Raw genomic sequence first — 17,500 nt, 5'->3', positions numbered from 1 at the left:
GGTGATCAGTCCTTGGTTTCAAATATTGGCGAAGATGCCAGAGGTAAGGATGATGTTAAAGAGTTTAAGCATAACAAATTGGAATTTATTGTTTGTATATTTGATAATTTCGTTGAGGATACCATCAACACCACAGGCCTTTTTGGGTTGGAGGGTTTATATTTTGTCCTGTAGTTCATTCAAGGTAATTGGATAATCCAGTCTGTTCTGGTATTCTTTAGTAGTTGATTCTAAGATTTGTATTTGATCATGTATATGTTTTTGCTGTTTGTTCTTTGTTAAAGAGCCAAAAAGATTGGGGAAGTGGTTTACCCATACATCTCCATTTTGGATAGATAATTCTTTGTGTTGTTGTTTGTTTAGTGTTTTCCAATTTTCCCAGAAGTGGTTAGAGTCAATGGATTCTTCAATTACATTGAGCTGATTTCTGACGTGCTGTTCCTTCTTTTTCCGTAGTGTATTTCTGTATTGTTTTAGTGATTCACCATAGTGAAGGCGTGCGCTCTCTCTCCCTCTTTCTCGCTATCTGTCATTCCCATGTTAGTGTGGTCTCTATCACTCCCCTGTTAGTGTGGTCTCTGTCACTCCCTTGTTAGTGTGGTCTCTGTCACTCCCCTGTCAGTGGATTCTGTCACTCCCCTGTCAGTGTGGTCTCTGTCACTCCCCTGTTAGTTTTGTCTCTGTCACTCCCCTGTCAGTGGATTCTGTCACTCCCCTGTTAGTTTTGTCTCTGTCACTCCCCTGTTAGTGTGGTCTCTATCACTCCCCTGTCAGTGTGGTCTCTGTCACTCCCCTGTTAGTGTGGTCTCTGTCATTCCCCTGTTAGTTTTGTCTCTGTCACTCCCCTGTCAGTGTGGTCTCTATCACTCCCCTGTTAGTGTGGTCTCTGTCACTCCCTTGTTAGTGTGGTCTCTGTCACTCCCCTGTCAGTGGATTCTGTCACTCCCCTGTTAGTGTGGTCTCTGTCACTCCCTTGTTAGTGTGGTCTCTGTCACTCCCCTGTCAGTGGATTCTGTCACTCCCCTGTGTAGTGTGGTCTCTGTCACTCCCCTGTCAGTGTGGTCTCTGTCACTCCCCTGTCAGTGTGGTCTCTGTCACTCCCCTGTTAGTTTTGTCTCTGTCACTCCCCTGTCAGTGGATTCTGTCACTCCCCTGTTAGTTTTGTCTCTGTCACTCCCCTGTTAGTGTGGTCTCTATCACTCCCCTGTCAGTGTGGTCTCTGTCACTCCCCTGTTAGTGTGGTCTCTGTCATTCCCCTGTTAGTTTTGTCTCTGTCACTCCCCTGTCAGTGTGGTCTCTGTCACTCCCCTGTGTAGTGTGGTCTCTGTCACTCCCCTGTTAGTGTGGTCTCTGTCACTCCCCTGTTAATGTGGTCTCTGTCACTCCCCTGTTAGTGTGGTCTCTGTCACTCCCCTGTCAGTGTGGTCTCTGTCACCTCCCTGTTAGTGTGGTCTCTGTCACTCCCCTGTTAGTGTGGTCTCTGTCACTCCCCTGTTAGTGTGGTCTCTGTCACTCCCCTGTTAGTTTTGTCTCTGTCACTCCCCTGTCAGTGGATTCTGTCACTCCCCTGTGTAGTGTGGTCTCTGTCACTCCACTGTCAGTGTGGTGTCTTTCACTCTCCTGTGTCGTGTCTTTGGCTATGCGAGATTAAGTGATATGACATGCTATTCTATAAAATCCTTTCTCTGTAATTAGTATTACCTGATTAAGCTAATCATGTAAATGTAATTAACTAAAAAGTCAGGGCACCACAAAATAATATTTATAAAGCTGTTATCTTCCGAATAAACTCTTAAAGACCTAGTAATATTTTAAATCAATAGCAGTCAATATTAATCGTCACCTTATTTCAGTCTCATCTGAAAGTTGTAAATTCTTGGTTATCTTCACGACCCTGGCTAACAAGTTGAATCAGCAATGCAACATTGGGTTGAATTATTTATTTACTAAATACCTAACTAATCACACAGAATTACATATACACAGAATGAATCATACCTTGATTACAAATGATGTCATAAAGGAAAACGTCCCTAGCGAAGGGAACAGATATGACAGCTGGTTACACAAAGAAAAGGGGGCTGGGTTTGAGTGAAAGAGCGGGAAAACTGAAGAACAAAGGGAGAAGCGATGTCTCTATCGTAAATATAGTATCTTATGCATTCTAAATTACCGCCCATTTGGAAAAGGAAAATGCAATAAATGTTTACTCTGAGTTGCGCTTCGGTAGGTTTGTCGTAGATGCTGGTCATGTTGGCTAACAGAGATCTGCCTGTCCTTGGAAGAATGTCTCTAGCGGTAAATTGTATACGTTGTAGTAAGGTCGTTGTGTGGTAGACGGGATACTCTGTCTGTTCTTTCCTAGCCTACGTTTGCAGCTGCTGTTGCTAACTCAACGGCTAGGAGGTATCACTTCTGTAGCGAATAAGAGTTAAAAGTTCATACCATTCGCAACCAAAGCTCACGCTGAGGTTGGCTTCGTTCTGTAGTTATCATCTGAACCCTTCTGACATCGGATCGTCATCCTAATGTACCCGGAACAGGAAGTTATATTGTCGTCAAGGCTTTATATAGGAAGGAAGAGGAGGGCGTGTTTCATAGTTTATAACCTATGTCTCTTCACGTGGGCGGGCCACTGAGTCGGGCCTAATTCACTCATGAAAACACAATTCTCACATTTTAGAAGCTAAAATCACATTTCATCCCATCACAAATAATTTCATATTCAAACATTTAAATTGCACAACAATTCCATGTGAATCTGATAACTATAATGTGTAGACTTTTCACTGTACTGTTTATGCCATCTTGTCATTGATGAGAATGTCTCAGATGACAACCGAACTGACATCATATTCATTAAGTACCAACGCATATGTTCAACTGGTTGGATTACCAGAATATATTTCATTTCCCCCCACCTTCTGATGTTCCCAGAATCTCTATGTTAACCAAGGGATTTTCAATAGTCACATCAGTAGGGTAGAGATAGGAAAAAAGGGGGGAGAGGTATTTATGACTGCCATAAACCTACCCCCAGGCCAACGTCATGACACCTGTTAGTGTGGTCTCTGTCACTCCCCTGTTAGTGTGGTCTCTGTCACTCTCCTGTTAGTGTGGTCTCTGTCACCCCCTGTTAGTGTGGTCTCTGTCACTCCCCTGTTAGTGTGGTCTCTGTCACTCTCCTGTTAGTGTGGTCTCTGTCACTCCCCTGTTAGTGTGGTCTCTGTCACTCTCCTGTTAGTGTGGTCTCTGTCACTCCCCTGTTAGTGTGGTCTCTGTCACTCCCCTGTTAGTGTGGTCTCTGTCACTCCCCTGTCAGTGTGGTCTCTGTCACTCCCCTGTTAATGTGGTCTCTGTCACTCCCCTGTTAATGTGGTCTCTGTCACTCCTATGTTAATGTGGTCTCTGTCACTCCCCTGTTAATGTGGTCTCTGTCACTCCCCTGTTAGTGTGGTCTTTGTCACTCCCTGTCAGTGTGGTCTCTGTCACTCCCTTGTTAGTGTGGTCTCTGTCACTCCCCTGTTAGTGTGGTCTCTGTCACTCCCCTGTTAGTGTGGTCTCTGTCACTCCCCTGTTAGTGTGGTCTCTGTCACTCCCCTGTTAGTGTGGTCTCTGTCACTCCCCTGTTAGTGTGGTCTCTGTCACTCCCCTGTTAGTGTTGCCTCCGGTGCCAAAGATCCCATTTCTTTCTAATCAATGTGTGTTCCAGATTCATCACACATCAGGAAGCCGTCAGCTTCCATTAACACTGATGTTGGATCCCCACTATGCAATAGCCTCCACTCTCCCTCTCCTTCTCATTCTCCTTCTCCTTCTCCTTCTCCTTCTCCTCCCTCTCCTCCCTCTCCTCCCTCTCCCTCTCCTTCTCATTCTCCCTCTCCTTCTCCCTCTCCCTCTCCTTCTCCTTCTCCTTCTCCTTCTCCTCCCTCTCCCTCTCCCTCTCCCTCTCCCTCTCCCTCTCCCTCTCCTTCACACTCTCCCTCTCCCTCTCCTTCTCCCTTTCCTTCACACACCCTCTCCTTCACTCTCACCCTCTCCTTCGCCCTCTCCTTCACACTCTCCCTCTCCTTCACTCTCACCCTCTCCTTCACCCTCTCCTTCAATCTCACCCTCTCCTTCTCCCTCTCCTTCACACTCTCCCTCTCCTTCTCCCTCTCCTTCACTCTCACCCTCTCCTTCTCCCTCTCCTTCTCCCTCTCCCTCTCCTTCTCTTTCTCCCTCTCCTTCTCCCTCTCCTTCACTCTCACCCTCTCCTTCTCCCTCTCCTTCTCCCTCTCCCTCTCCTTCTCCCTTTCCTTCACACTCACCCTCTCCTTCACTCTCACCCTCTCCTTCTCCCTCTTCTTCACACTCTCCCTCTCCTTCTCCTTCTCCCTCTCCTTCTCCCTCTCCCTCTCCCTCTCCTTCTCCTTCTCCCTCTCCTTCTCCCTCTCCCTCTCCTTCTCCCTTTCCTTCACACTCACCCTCTCCTTCACTCTCACCCTCTCCTTCTCCCTCTTCTTCACACTCTCCCTCTCCTTCTCTTTCTCCCTCTCCTTCTCCCTCTCCCTATTCGTTCCATGTTGTCTCTCTAGTCTACACACACAATCTCTTTCTTTCGTGCTATACTCGGCATGTATATGTGTGTGTGTGTGTTGCCTGCAAGAATGTGTCCTGTCTAAGCAGATCCATGTGATTCTGCCCCGTCCGTCCCTCTCAGAAGTATTAGATTAGTTTAAAGTGGAGGGAGATATAATTAGAGAACTCACATGACTTCACAGTACATCATCACAGCCCAGGTCTCTGTCACGTCCCATCTGTCCGTTTCTCCAAACCTCTATCCTTCTCCTCATCCCCATGCTGTCATGTCTTTCCCAGTGGGATTCATTCTATCACTCATTTAACACATGATGACTGAATCATTCAGGATTATAGTTTTTCACAGTGACAGGTAATCAGATGTGATCCTACAGATAGTCCTCTTTATCTCCCTCATTCATGACCAATTATCATCCTGGACTCATCCATGACCAATTATCACCCTGGACTCATTCATAACCAATTATCACCATGGACTCATTCATTAGTTATCGCCCTGGACTCATTCATGACCAACTCTCACTCTGGACTCATTCCTGACCAACTTTCACCCTGGACTCATTCATCAGTTATTGCCCTGGACTCATTCATAACCAATTATCACCCTGGACTCATTCATAACCAATTATCACCATGGACTCATTCATGACCAACTCTCACTCTGGACTCATTCCTGGCCAACTTTCACCCTGGACTCATTCATCAGTTATTGCCCTGGACTCATTCCTGACCAATTATCACCATGGACTCATTCATCAGTTATTGCCCTGGACTCATTTATAACCAATTATCACCATGGACTCATTCATCAGTTATCGCCCTGGACTCATTCATAACCAATTATCACCATGGACTCATTCATTAGTTATCGCCCTGGACTCATTCCTGACCAACTTTCACCCTGGACTCATTCATCAGTTATTGCCCTGGACTCATTCATAACCAATTATCACCCTGGACTCATTCATAACCAATTATCACCATGGACTCATTCATTAGTTATCGCCCTGGACTCATTCATGACCAACTCTCACTCTGGACTCATTCCTGACCAACTTTCACCCTGGACTCATTCATCAGTTATTGCCCTGGACTCATTTATGATCAATTATCACCATGGACTCATTCATCAGTTATCGCCCTGGACTCATTCATGACCAACTTTCACCCTGGATTAATTAATGACCAATTATCACAATGGACTCATTCATGACTAACTTTCACCATGGACTCATTCATGACTAACTTTCACCCTGGACTCATTCATGACCAATCATCACCCTGGACTCATTCATGACCAGTCATCACCCTGGACTCATTCATGACCAATTACCGCTCTGGACTCATTCATGACCAATCATCACTCTGGACTCATTCATTACCAATTATCACCCGGAACTCATTCATGACCAATCATCACTCTGGACTCATTCATTACCAATTATCACCCGGAACTCATTCATGACCAATCATCACTCTGGACTCATTCATTACCAATTATCACCCGGAACTCATTCATGACCAATAAATCACCCTGGATTCATTCATGATCAATAATACCCTGGACTCATTCATAACCAATTATCACCATGGACTTATTCATGACCAATTCAGAATGTAAGACAGTGAAACCTATACTATAATCCCACTGAGCTCCAGTGGTTCTCTGCGGTGGCATCTCCAATTTCTCCCTTGATAAATCAACTTGATAAAGCAAGTTCAATAATACAGTGGTGGTAGCTGGAGAAAAAACTAGGAGTTGGTCTTTATCGACACCTTGTGGTTTTTGTCGGGAACCACAGTTGTTGGATATGTTTACAGAGCTTTCTAGCGTCCAATCAGAAAGATCCATGTACTGTACATGCAAGGACTCTACAGAGATACAGTCTATGCTACAGAGAAAACCTCAATCTTTATTTAAAAATAAATAATCCAGCCATAGAAAACGAAATGTCACAAAAACATAACAACAAAGGAGAATCCATGTCATGTAACCATGGCAATATGAATGTAGATTTTCAGCCTCTTCACTATCTTTTCACCATTACAATGTCCCACTGACCTGATGAGGTCAAAACACCCCACTACAAACACTGAACGTCAGGTGATGACCCAAAAGACCTGATGACACACTTTGAAACCAGCAGAATGAGGCCAAAACAAGGTCAAGTGTAGATGAAATAGTTGGAATAGAGATGGAATAGAGTAGAGACTAATGTAGACTAACGGAGGGAGTCACTTGGGAGGATCCATTGAGGGGGAGTGGAGGGCAGCTCCAAATAAGATACAGTACTACAGACATTGGCCAGCCCCAGTTTTCTGACTGTCAGTATGGCACAGGGCTATTAGTTAGGTACTGTATGCCTAATCAGGGATGACCTCTCTCTCTTCCTCCCTCTCTCTTCCTGAGTCCATCACTTCAGCTGAGCGTCTTGTGCCACAGGTCGAAACAAGGCACCACGTGTAGCCTGACGTACTTGTGCCCGCCGGAGGAGCACTCCAGACAGCCGTATACCGTCTCCCTCGGTGTCTGGCCCCGGCCACACAGGGCACAGGGGCCCTTGGGGATGTTGTGGTTGAGGAGGTTGACACGGGAGTGGGAGTCCCCTCTCAGGTAGGTGGAGGAGACGTCCGTCATGCTGGCTGCCTTTTCATAGTAGTCTGTCACTACGTCGTCCATGTAGGTGTCTGAGTGGGTGTGGGTGAGCTCCTCAAACGTCCGTTCGTCTTGAGTAGGGGAAAGCAAGGATGAGGATAAGAGTGTCACTGGAACATCGGAAAATGTGCAGGGATTATTTTGCTTTCACTCATTATCTTTACATTACCCTGTGCTTTTACTAGCATTTGTGTCAGTGGAGGCTGGTGGGAGGAGCTATAGGAGGATGGCCTCATTGTAATGGCTGGAATGGAATTAATGGAACGTATCAAACATATGGAAACCACGTGTGACGCCATACCATTTATTCCATTACAATGACCCACTCCTATAGCTCCTCCCACCAGCCTTCACTGGTTTGTGTTTATATATGTTTATACTCTTTATTGGTATTTTATTAGGATCCCTGGGTGTATATTCTTCTCAACAATATGGAGCTAACAATTGTTCTTTAAACAGCATTATACTGGTAAGATTAGATCACTCTGGGACTTGTACCTTCTTTAAAACCTCTACAGGATTGGTGGGTCTCCCACGGGACGGTTGAGCTAACGTAGGCTAATGCGGTTAGCATGAGGTTGTCAGTAAAAAAACAAAATCCCTGGACATAGGCATATCTGATATTGGCAGAAAGCTTCAATTCTTGTTAATCTAATTGCATTGTCCAATTTACAGTTGCTATTACAGTGAAATAATACCATGCTATTGTTTGAGAAGAGTGCACAGTTATGAATTAGAAAAATTATTAATTAAACCAATTAGGCACATTTGGGCATACAAAATTTTGAACAGAAATACAATGGTTCATTGGATCAGTCTAAAACTTTGCACAGACACTGCTGCCATCCAGTGGACAAAATATAAATTGTGCCTGGGCTGGAATGATACATTATGGCCTTTCCCTTGCATTCCAAAGATGATGGTACAAAAAATACAAAAACACATGTTTTTTTCTTTGTATGATCTTTTACCAGATCTAATGTGTTATTTTCTCCTACATTCATTTCACATTTCCACAAACTTCAAAGTGTTTCCTTTCAAATGGTATCAAGAATATGCATATCCTGCTTCAGGTCCTGAACTACAGGCAGTTAGCTCATGGGTATGTGTGTGTCATTTTAGGTGAAAAAGGGGCGGATCCTTAAGATTATACAGCATTATACTGGTAAGATCAGACCACTTTGGGAGCTGTACCTTCTTTATACAGCATTATACAGGTAAGATCAGACCACTTTGGGAGATGTAGCTTATTTATACAGCATTATACAAGTAAGATCAGACCACTTTGGGAGATGTAGCTTATTTATACAGCATTATACAGGTAAGATCAGACCACTTTGGGAGATGTAGCTTATTTATACAGCATTATACAGGTAAGATCAGACCACTTTGGGAGATGTAGCTTATTTATACAGCATTATACTGGTAAGATCAGACCACTTTGGGAGCTGTACCTTCTTTATACAGCATTATACAGGTAAGATCAGACCACTTTGGGAGCTGTACCTTCTTTATACAGCATTATACAGGTAAGATCAGACCACTTTGGGAGCTGTACCTTCTTTATACAGCATTATACAGGTAAGATCAGATCAGATTGTTCTAGTCTTTTAGATATACTCTACGATAAGAACAGGAGAAGGTGTAGCCATTTCCTGCAGTCAAATGACCTAGTGGCCTCATTCATATTTTTTATAATTTCATAATTAAGAAACATGTTTGTTTTTTTAAACACAGACAATCCTGTGTTTCGTATATGTCAAACAGTTTTGTTTGACAGTATTTCAGTCTTCTATGATGTATTTAAAGTGTAATTTTGGGATGCATTTCAACTCTATTTTTTTAAGCCCATAACTATGTGTCTGAGGTGTATACTTTTGTTTCAAAGTAGATGTGTATAAGACTACAAAGAATCACTCTGTGTGACCCAGATTCAGCCCACTGCAGTAAAAGGTTAAGAGATGAAAGAAGGTTCCCACCTGCTCTGAAGGGGTTTCCGTACACAATCCCAGACAGGAACCTGCGTAGCCGTCCCATAGAGAATCGACCAATGAAACCACCCAGCTGCTCTCTGATCAGCTCCTTCTCAAATCCGCCCAACGACTCAGGGCTTACACAGATATCTGATCAGGAGAAGGGGAACTATGTTTGTGTGTGTGTGTGTGTGTGTGTGTGTGTGTGTGTGTGTGTGTGTGTGTGTGTGTGTGTGTGTGTGTGTATGTGTGTATGTGTGTGAGTGTGTGAGTGTGTGAGTGAGTGAGTGAGTGAGTGAGTCAAGTGTAAGTGTGTTTGTTGTGGTTGTCTCACCAAGTCGTCCATCCAATCGAACAAACAGTTCAAAGATGCTGAATGCGATGGTGGTGTGAGCTGGGATCACTATGGCCTTGTCTCGACCTTTGGGGTTTTGACCATCATCAATCTGAAACTGTAGAACACCAGTCAGATAGATGAGACAGGGCATTCATCCATTCAACCATTACCTGCTGAGAGTGTCAGATGTCAGTGTTTCTGTGTGTATTGTACTGTGTGTGAGTGTGGTGTGTAGGTGTGTGTATTGCGTCTGTGTGTATGCTGTGTGTGTGTACGGTGTAAAGGTGTGTGTACTGTATGTGTGTGTGTACTGTGTGTGTGTGCTGTGTGTGTGTGTACTGTGTGTTTGTAGGTGTGTGTACCCTTATGTGTACCATGTGTGTACCGTGTGTGTAGGTGTGCGTATTGTATGTGTGTGTGTACCGTGTGTGTAGGTGTGTATATAGTATGTGTGTGCGTACTGTGTGTGTAGGTGTGTATATTGTATGTGTGTGTGTACTGTGTGTGTAGGTGTGTATATAGTATGTGTGTGCGTACTGAGTGTGTAGTTGTGTATATAGTATGAGTGTGTGTACTGTGTGTGTAGGTGTGCATATTGTATGTGTGTGTAGGTGTGTATATAGTATGTGTGTGTGTACTGTGTGTGTAGGTGTGTATATAGTATGTGTGTGTGTACTGTGTGTGTAGGTGTGTATATAGTATGTGTGTGTGTGTACTGTGTGTGTAGGTGTGTATATAGTATGTGTGTGCGTACTGTGTGTGTGGGTGTGTATTTACCCTCATAGTCGTCCGTCTCATGCCAGCGTGGACAGTGAGAGAACACTGACGCGTCGTACGGATGCTCTCCATGACAATGCAGAGAACACTCCGCCCACTTTCTTTGGACTGACGAATCAGACAGTGATCCAGATCCACTTTCCTATAGTGGAAAGAAACCAGAACACAAACCTGTATCAGAAAGACTTCTACTGTCCAGGTGTAATATACAGTATATACAACCAACATGGTCTCATTAGAACATCGACAGCTTGGTTCCATCTGGAGAAAGATGATTCTGAGATAATTGGCTTTAAAGTTCTGAAACCTCATTGGTTTGAATGGTGTCAGCCATTTTGAACTGAGGTATTTAAACTACTGTATAGGTAGAGAACAATGAACAGAACAAGGCTGTTTCAATAACTACATGTTGACTAAAATACAGATAGAACATTATAGTCCCAAGCTCTCTATATGTCAAAATAATGACATTTAATCATTGTAGTTATATGTCAAAATAGTGACATTTAATCATTGTAGTTATGTCAAAATAGTGACATTTAATCATTGTAGTTATGTCAAAATAATGACATTTAATCATTGTAGTTATATGTCAAAATAGTGACATTTAATCATTGTAGTTATGTCAAAATAGTGACATTTAATCATTGTAGTTATATATTAACTAACCTGACATATTAGTTGTTTGTCATCACCATTATGACCCTTGGTAATATCTTATCAGAAACAAAACCAGAATGAAATTGATTAAATTCTAAGCTATTTTCCACCACCTGCAGTGTACCTGGAGTTGAGTTCCCTGAGCAGAGTTGGGACCTCTACCTCGTGTTTGGTGACGATCCCAAAGGATGCTTTGACAGCCACAGAGTCTGAACCACTGATGTTGAACCCCACGTCGTTCATCAGGTGGTTCCCTAATCTGCCGTTCAGGGCCACGTCAGACTTGTCCTCATAGTTCAGGAGCTGGTACGACGACACCCCTGTTTGAATGAAATAAAAGGCATTGTTAAAGGCAGCTGATATTGTATGAGACTAGCTTTACATCTGCAGAAACACATGCTTTACTTTTTCAAAGTGAAAGACAGTTATAATGCATTATAAGCCCATTATAATACATTATAAGCTATTCATAATGCTCTATAATGAATGACATAGGCGTTAATAGCTGCTGATAAACATGCATTCCTCCCCTCACTGGACTCTACCTGCTGTGATCTCCTTCTCCCCCACCAGGATGTCTTTCAGGGAGAAGGGGGTTGAGGCGTACTTGGTTTTCTTCCAGAAGTGTCTCTTCCTCTTCCTGGTGACCAGGCTGAGGGGTTGGTAGCGGTCAGCCTCACTCAGGCTCGGTACAGGGATCAACCGACCTGTGTCTCCCACCTGCTTCACAAAGTTCTTAGTCGCCGCAGCGAACATACCGGTGACCAAGGAACAGCAGACGGGTGCAGGAGTCACTGCTGGAAATGCAAGGCAGCAACAGGTATACTGTAAGTGTCCGCTGTCCAGGCAAATGTGAATCCTTTAGTTTACACTATTAAATACGATTTTCCTCTTTTTCTTGTCTTTGGTGAGTTCACATTGGGAAGTTCTGCACAGGTGGACAGTTGTTCTGAATAGATGTCTCTCAAACAGGTAGAGTCATTCAGCTGTGCAGCTCAGGGCTAATGAATAATGGAGACACCATGTAAGGGGATATGGGGACAAGCTGTCCCATAACGTGATTGGACAGGTAGTTGCCTTCATTCTTCCTGTCATGTGACCAGTGAGCTCACCAATGGGTTATGCAGTACTTCCTGTGCTACTCTGTCTTTGAGGCCCTAGATGTCTATCAATAATGCTGCCCTGAGCGCTGAAAAGTGATATCAGTGTAAGTATCAACAGTTTAATTGTAGCTGGTTAGGGAATCTGATCAAATTTAAATGGATCAGGGTTACACACCTTAAAGGAAAACTCCACCAAAAAGCTATCTATTGGTGTGGTCCCAAATGTTGTTGATATAGTCCCAAATGTTTTGCATGTCAGCGATCAAGTTTTCAAGACATTTAACTTTCATAATACAGAAGGTATGATACAGTCAACATGATGAAAGTTCTATATCTTGAAAACTTGATTGCTGACATGCGTTTTTTTACTTAACTAGGAAAGTCAGTTAAGAACAAATTCTTATTTACAATGACGGCCTACACCGGTCAAACCCAGACGATGTAGGCCAATTGTACGCCGTCTTATGGGACACCCAATCAGGGCCAGGTATGACACAGCCTGGATTCGAACCAGGGTGTCGGTAGTGCCACCTCAAGCACTAAGATGCAGTGTCTTAGACCACTGTGCCACTCGGGACTAAAGCAACAATGGACTAATGAAACAAGTACCAGAGTAGCATGTGAAACATCTGCTTCCTGTGCTGTGAACTAGCATGACAAATACCAGAGTAGCATGTGAAACATCTGCTTCCTGTGTTGTGAACTAGCATGACAAATACCAGAGTAGCATGTGAAACATCTGCTTCCTGTGTTGTGAACTAGCATGACAAATACCAGAGTAGCATGTGAAACATCTGCTTCCTGTGTTGTGAACTAGCATGACAAGTACCAGAGTAGCATGTGAAACATCTGCTTCCTGTGTTGTGAACTAGCATGACAAATAGCAGAGTAGCATGTGAAACATCTGCTTCCTGTGTTGTGAACTAGCATGACAAATAGCAGAGTAGCATGTGAAACATCTGCTTCCTGTGTTGTGAACTAGCATGACAAATAGCAGAGTAGCATGTGAAACATCTGCTTCCTGTGTTGTGAACTAGCATGACAAATAGCAGAGTAGCATGTGAAACATCTGCTTCCTGTGTTGTGAACCAGAATGACAAATAGCAGAGTAGCATGTGAAACATCTGCTTCCTGTGTTGTGAACTAGCATGACAAATCAAATACCAGAGTAGCATGTGAAACATCTGCTTCCTGTGTTGTGAACTAGCATGACAAGTACCAGAGTAGCATGTTAAACATCTGCTTCCTGTGTTGTGAACTAGCATGACAAATAGCAGAGTAGCATGTGAAACATCTGGTTCCTGTGTTGTGAACTAGCATGACAAATACCAGAGTAGCATGTGAAACATCTGCTTCCTGTGTTGTGAACTAGCATGACAAGTACCAGAGTAGCATGTTAAACATCTGCTTCCTGTGTTGTGAACTAGCATGACAAATACCAGAGTAGCATGTGAAACATCTGGTTCCTGTGTTGTGAACTAGCATGACAAATACCAGAGTAGCATGTGAAACATCTGCTTCCTGTGTTGTGAACTAGCATGACAAATACCAGAGTAGCATGTGAAACATCTGCTTCCTGTGTTGTGAACTAGCATGACAAGTACCAGAGTAGCATGTGAAACATCTGCTTCCTGTGTTGTGAACTAGCATGACAAGTACCAGAGTAGCATGTGAAACATCTGCTTTCTGTGTTGTGAACTAGCATGACAAGTACCAGAGTAGCATGTGAAACATCTGCTTCCTGTGCTGTGAACTAGCATGACAAATAGCAAGAAGAGTGGTGGTCTTTATGGTGTCTATGTTCAAATGTACATTTCTTGTGGTTGTGTCTGGTACCAATAATAGACTAGTCTACATGTTACAGGGAGTTTAATACTTCTAGACCAAGGCTTTCCCCACCCAAAGGTCATACAGGATATGTTATGTTATGACCTTGCCTTCCTTGTAATTTAGCTGTTTGGCTGGGAAATGAAACGTAATGTTTATTTATGAGACTTTTTAAAAAGTGGGAAATGGGTGTGGTTTCCACAGTGTAAACTATGTCTGTATTCACACTGGTCCATGAACACAGACCAGGAATAGAAGGTCCTTTCTAAAGGTCAGAATGACTACCCAGGTAGGCTATTACAGAGATAAGACAAGCGGGACACAAATACGTATTACTGTGCAAATGACCATATGGGGACATGGAATGAATAAACGCCTGTGAATGCCTTCACAATTTCAAGTAAATCCAGAGAAACTACTGGGGAGCCTTTTTTGTGAAGCTGGTGAGCGTTTCCAAGCCTTCTGCTGCAAAATGGCTGCCTTGACATCTCGGAATACATGACGTCCCGCTGGTGTGTTTGCTGGTGTTTTGATTTGTTTGGCACGTCAGGTTTTGTTTGTGTAATCATTTTAATATCCTACCCTCATCATTTTAATATCCTACCCTCTTCATTTTAATATCCTACCCTCCTCATTTTAATATCCTACTCTCCTCATTTTAATATCCTACCCTCCTCATTTTAATACAGACATTCATCAGGATTTTTGTGTCCAAAATACATTTTTGATTCGTCAAGACAGCTCTTTTACAAGCTCTAGGATGACACACATGACATCCTATATATAGGGCCTTTTACTGTTACTATAATGTCATCTGTAATCAGAAACGGATTCTATTTTCAGTAATCTGCTGAACGCTGGCTGTCTGAGACTGAGAGCACAGGAAAAAAGGAAGAAAATTAGAGGTTAGAAAACCCTTTAAAAGAGGGAGTGAGAGAGAGGCGCGAGAGAGAGATAAGTAGAGAGAGAGTGAGGCGGCGGGAGAGAGAGAAGTAGAGAGAGAGAGAGGCGCGAGAGAGAGAGAAGTAGAGAGAGAGTGAGGCGGCGGGAGAGAGAGAAGTAGAGAGAGAGAGAGAGAGGCTCGAGAGAGAGAGAAGTAGAGAGAGAGTGAGGCGGCAGGAGAGAGAGAAGTAGAGAGAGAGAGAGAGCGAGAGAGAGACTGTTTCTCTGGTCTAGTTCAGGCAGTTATTTTCTCTTCTCAAGGCTACTTGGATATTACTGGATGGTACTGTGCACTGCAACGCTAGCCTAGCTCTCTCATCCTCCTCTCCTCTCGTCTTCCTCTCTGCCCTGTACGTGTGTTGGGAAGGTGCCTGTCTCAGGTGCAGACATGGCCACCTCTGTGCTCTCCAGGATTATTCTATGTCTGGCTATATCTCTGTTTCCGGTATTGACAGTGACCAGCCAGGATGTCAACCTAGGTGAGTGGACGGGGCTGCACTGCATGACTTATGGTCTGACTGACGGATGATTGCTGTTGCTTGTACTGAGTGATATGAATTGCTCATGTGTTTAACTTTTTGTTCTACTTTTTTTTAATTGATTGATTTTATTTATTTAATAATTAGAAGTCGTAGGCTGCGTCAGGCGCAGACGACATTACAGATGTCACATTGAATTGAATAATTGATAAAACTGACCTTGTCCAAGAGAGAATTACATGGCTATGAAAACGTCATGCCAAGCTAAGCCTACACCAAACACAGACCTGGCTATCAAAACGTCATGCCAAGCTAAGCCTACACCAAACACAGACCAGGCTATCAAAACGTCATGCCAAGCTAAGCCTACACCAAACACAGACCAGGCTATCAAAACGTCATGCCAAGCTAAGCCTACACCAAACACAGACCAGGCTATCAAAACGTCATGCCAAGCTAAGCCTACACCAAACACACTACTCATTGGATTTTTTTGTAGAATTCACAATGTGGAAAATTAATGGTGGAAAAACCCTGTTTTTATGGGTATTATGATGCGTCCACTGTGGTGGACTGCTGTGGTCCTCTTCGGCAGGTGGTCAAGATTGACACATCACACACAATGCAATTTAAAAACTACAGTATAATCAATTACTACTATATCAACCTTATCAACAGCACAGAGGTGCCCGTTTAGGAGTCGCCTCATCAAAGAATACCTCTAGTCACACCTCTAATCACACCTCTAATCACACCTCTAATCACACCTCTAATCACACCTCTAATCACACCTTTAATCGGGGCGGCAGGGTAGCCTAGTGGTTAGAGCGTTGGACTAGTAACCGGAAGGTTGTGAGTTCAAACCCCCGAGCTGACAAGGTACAAAATCTGTCGTTCTGCCCCTGAACAGGCAGTTAACCCACTGTTCCCAGGCCGTCATTGAAAATAAGAATTTGTTCTTAACTGACTTGCCTGGTTAAATAAAGGTAAAAAAAAAAAAAAATCACACCTCTAATCACACCGACACACTATTTCTCAGATATTATTGGCAAGTGGCACCTTAAAGCTTTTCTCTGAAGACAGTTTTCAGGTTGCTTGGTAACCCGTTCCACAGCAGAGTACAGGAATTACTTTTTTTCCATGGAGATCTTGAGTCTACAGGGAACACATTTTGTAAAAGTCCCTCTGGGAACAAAGGATTAGGGTTGCAAAGCTACCCGTAATATAACAAAGTTACTGGAATCTTCAGTGATCTATGGCAATCTATGGTAACTTTGGTGATGTATACTTGAATACTAAAAAATATATATATTCATATATAATATTCATTTTTTTATATCTGTGTCCATATTGTCCATGAGTTTCTAGTGGATAGACCACATGGTTCAAGAGAAAAGAGCATAATTAATGAAAAAAGCCTCTAACCAACAATGGCATTAACTCTGTAACTCTTCCAAATATTGTCTTTTTTCACAACTGCCACCAGTTTGGCCACAAAACATTTACAACAAAGACATATTGGCATAGTAAAATAAATACAAGTGTGTAAAAATATATACATAATATTTAATGCTGAAACAACCCTCATTAAACACAAATGATATTCACTAAGGTTTATATTTCAGAAGTTTTACAGTTTTGTCATTCCATTTTTTTATTTTAAAAGTCATCTTATTAGACATGTATATATATATATATATATATATATATATATATATGTATATATATATATATATACTGTATATATATTTTACATGTGATAAGCCACACAGAGGGACAGAGATAATTACAGACACCTGTTATAATCTGAAGTACCCAAAAAGGCCCCTAGATGTCATCTGATAAGATTCCATATATTCCTTGAAAGTTACCAACATTCTGTTAGTTTACTGGTAAAGTACTCGAACGTTTAGAGTAATATACCCTACTGTTGCAACCCTTCTCAGGATAGACCAAGCATGTCAATGAGAGGATGCAACACTTTTATGCGTTTAATACTTTTATGGGCCTTATTGAACATCTATAGGTGTTGTATAAGCAATGTTCATATTTCCTTTTCTATCTTTCTATTTTTTTATTTTCTTTTTCTTTATTTTTTTGTTTTAAGTTTGTGTTCAGTTTACACGCCTCAATATCACAATTATTTTCTCACGATGAAATATAAA

General features: G+C 42.7%; 1 protein-coding gene across 1 annotated transcript; it reads right to left on the bottom strand.

Annotated features, from left to right (window-relative positions):
• Positions 1-7,000: 7,000 nt before the first annotated feature.
• Positions 7,001-11,740, bottom strand: LOC139413992 (pejvakin). The gene is made up of 6 exons (XM_071161877.1): positions 11,530-11,740; positions 11,109-11,304; positions 10,325-10,466; positions 9,545-9,662; positions 9,217-9,360; positions 7,001-7,308 (listed from the first exon to the last, which is right to left on the bottom strand). Exons 1-6 carry the CDS (start codon positions 11,738-11,740, stop codon positions 7,001-7,003), a joined length of 1,119 nt encoding a protein of 372 aa, XP_071017978.1.
• Between the last annotated feature and the right edge of the window lie 5,760 nt (positions 11,741-17,500).

The sequence above is a fragment of the Oncorhynchus clarkii genome, chromosome 7 (genome assembly GCF_045791955.1).
Source record: "Oncorhynchus clarkii lewisi isolate Uvic-CL-2024 chromosome 7, UVic_Ocla_1.0, whole genome shotgun sequence".
NCBI classification, from domain to species: Eukaryota; Metazoa; Chordata; class Actinopteri; order Salmoniformes; family Salmonidae; genus Oncorhynchus; species Oncorhynchus clarkii.
The sequence above is the reverse complement of the archived record's forward strand: the minus strand, read 5'-3'. Positions and strand labels throughout refer to the sequence as shown.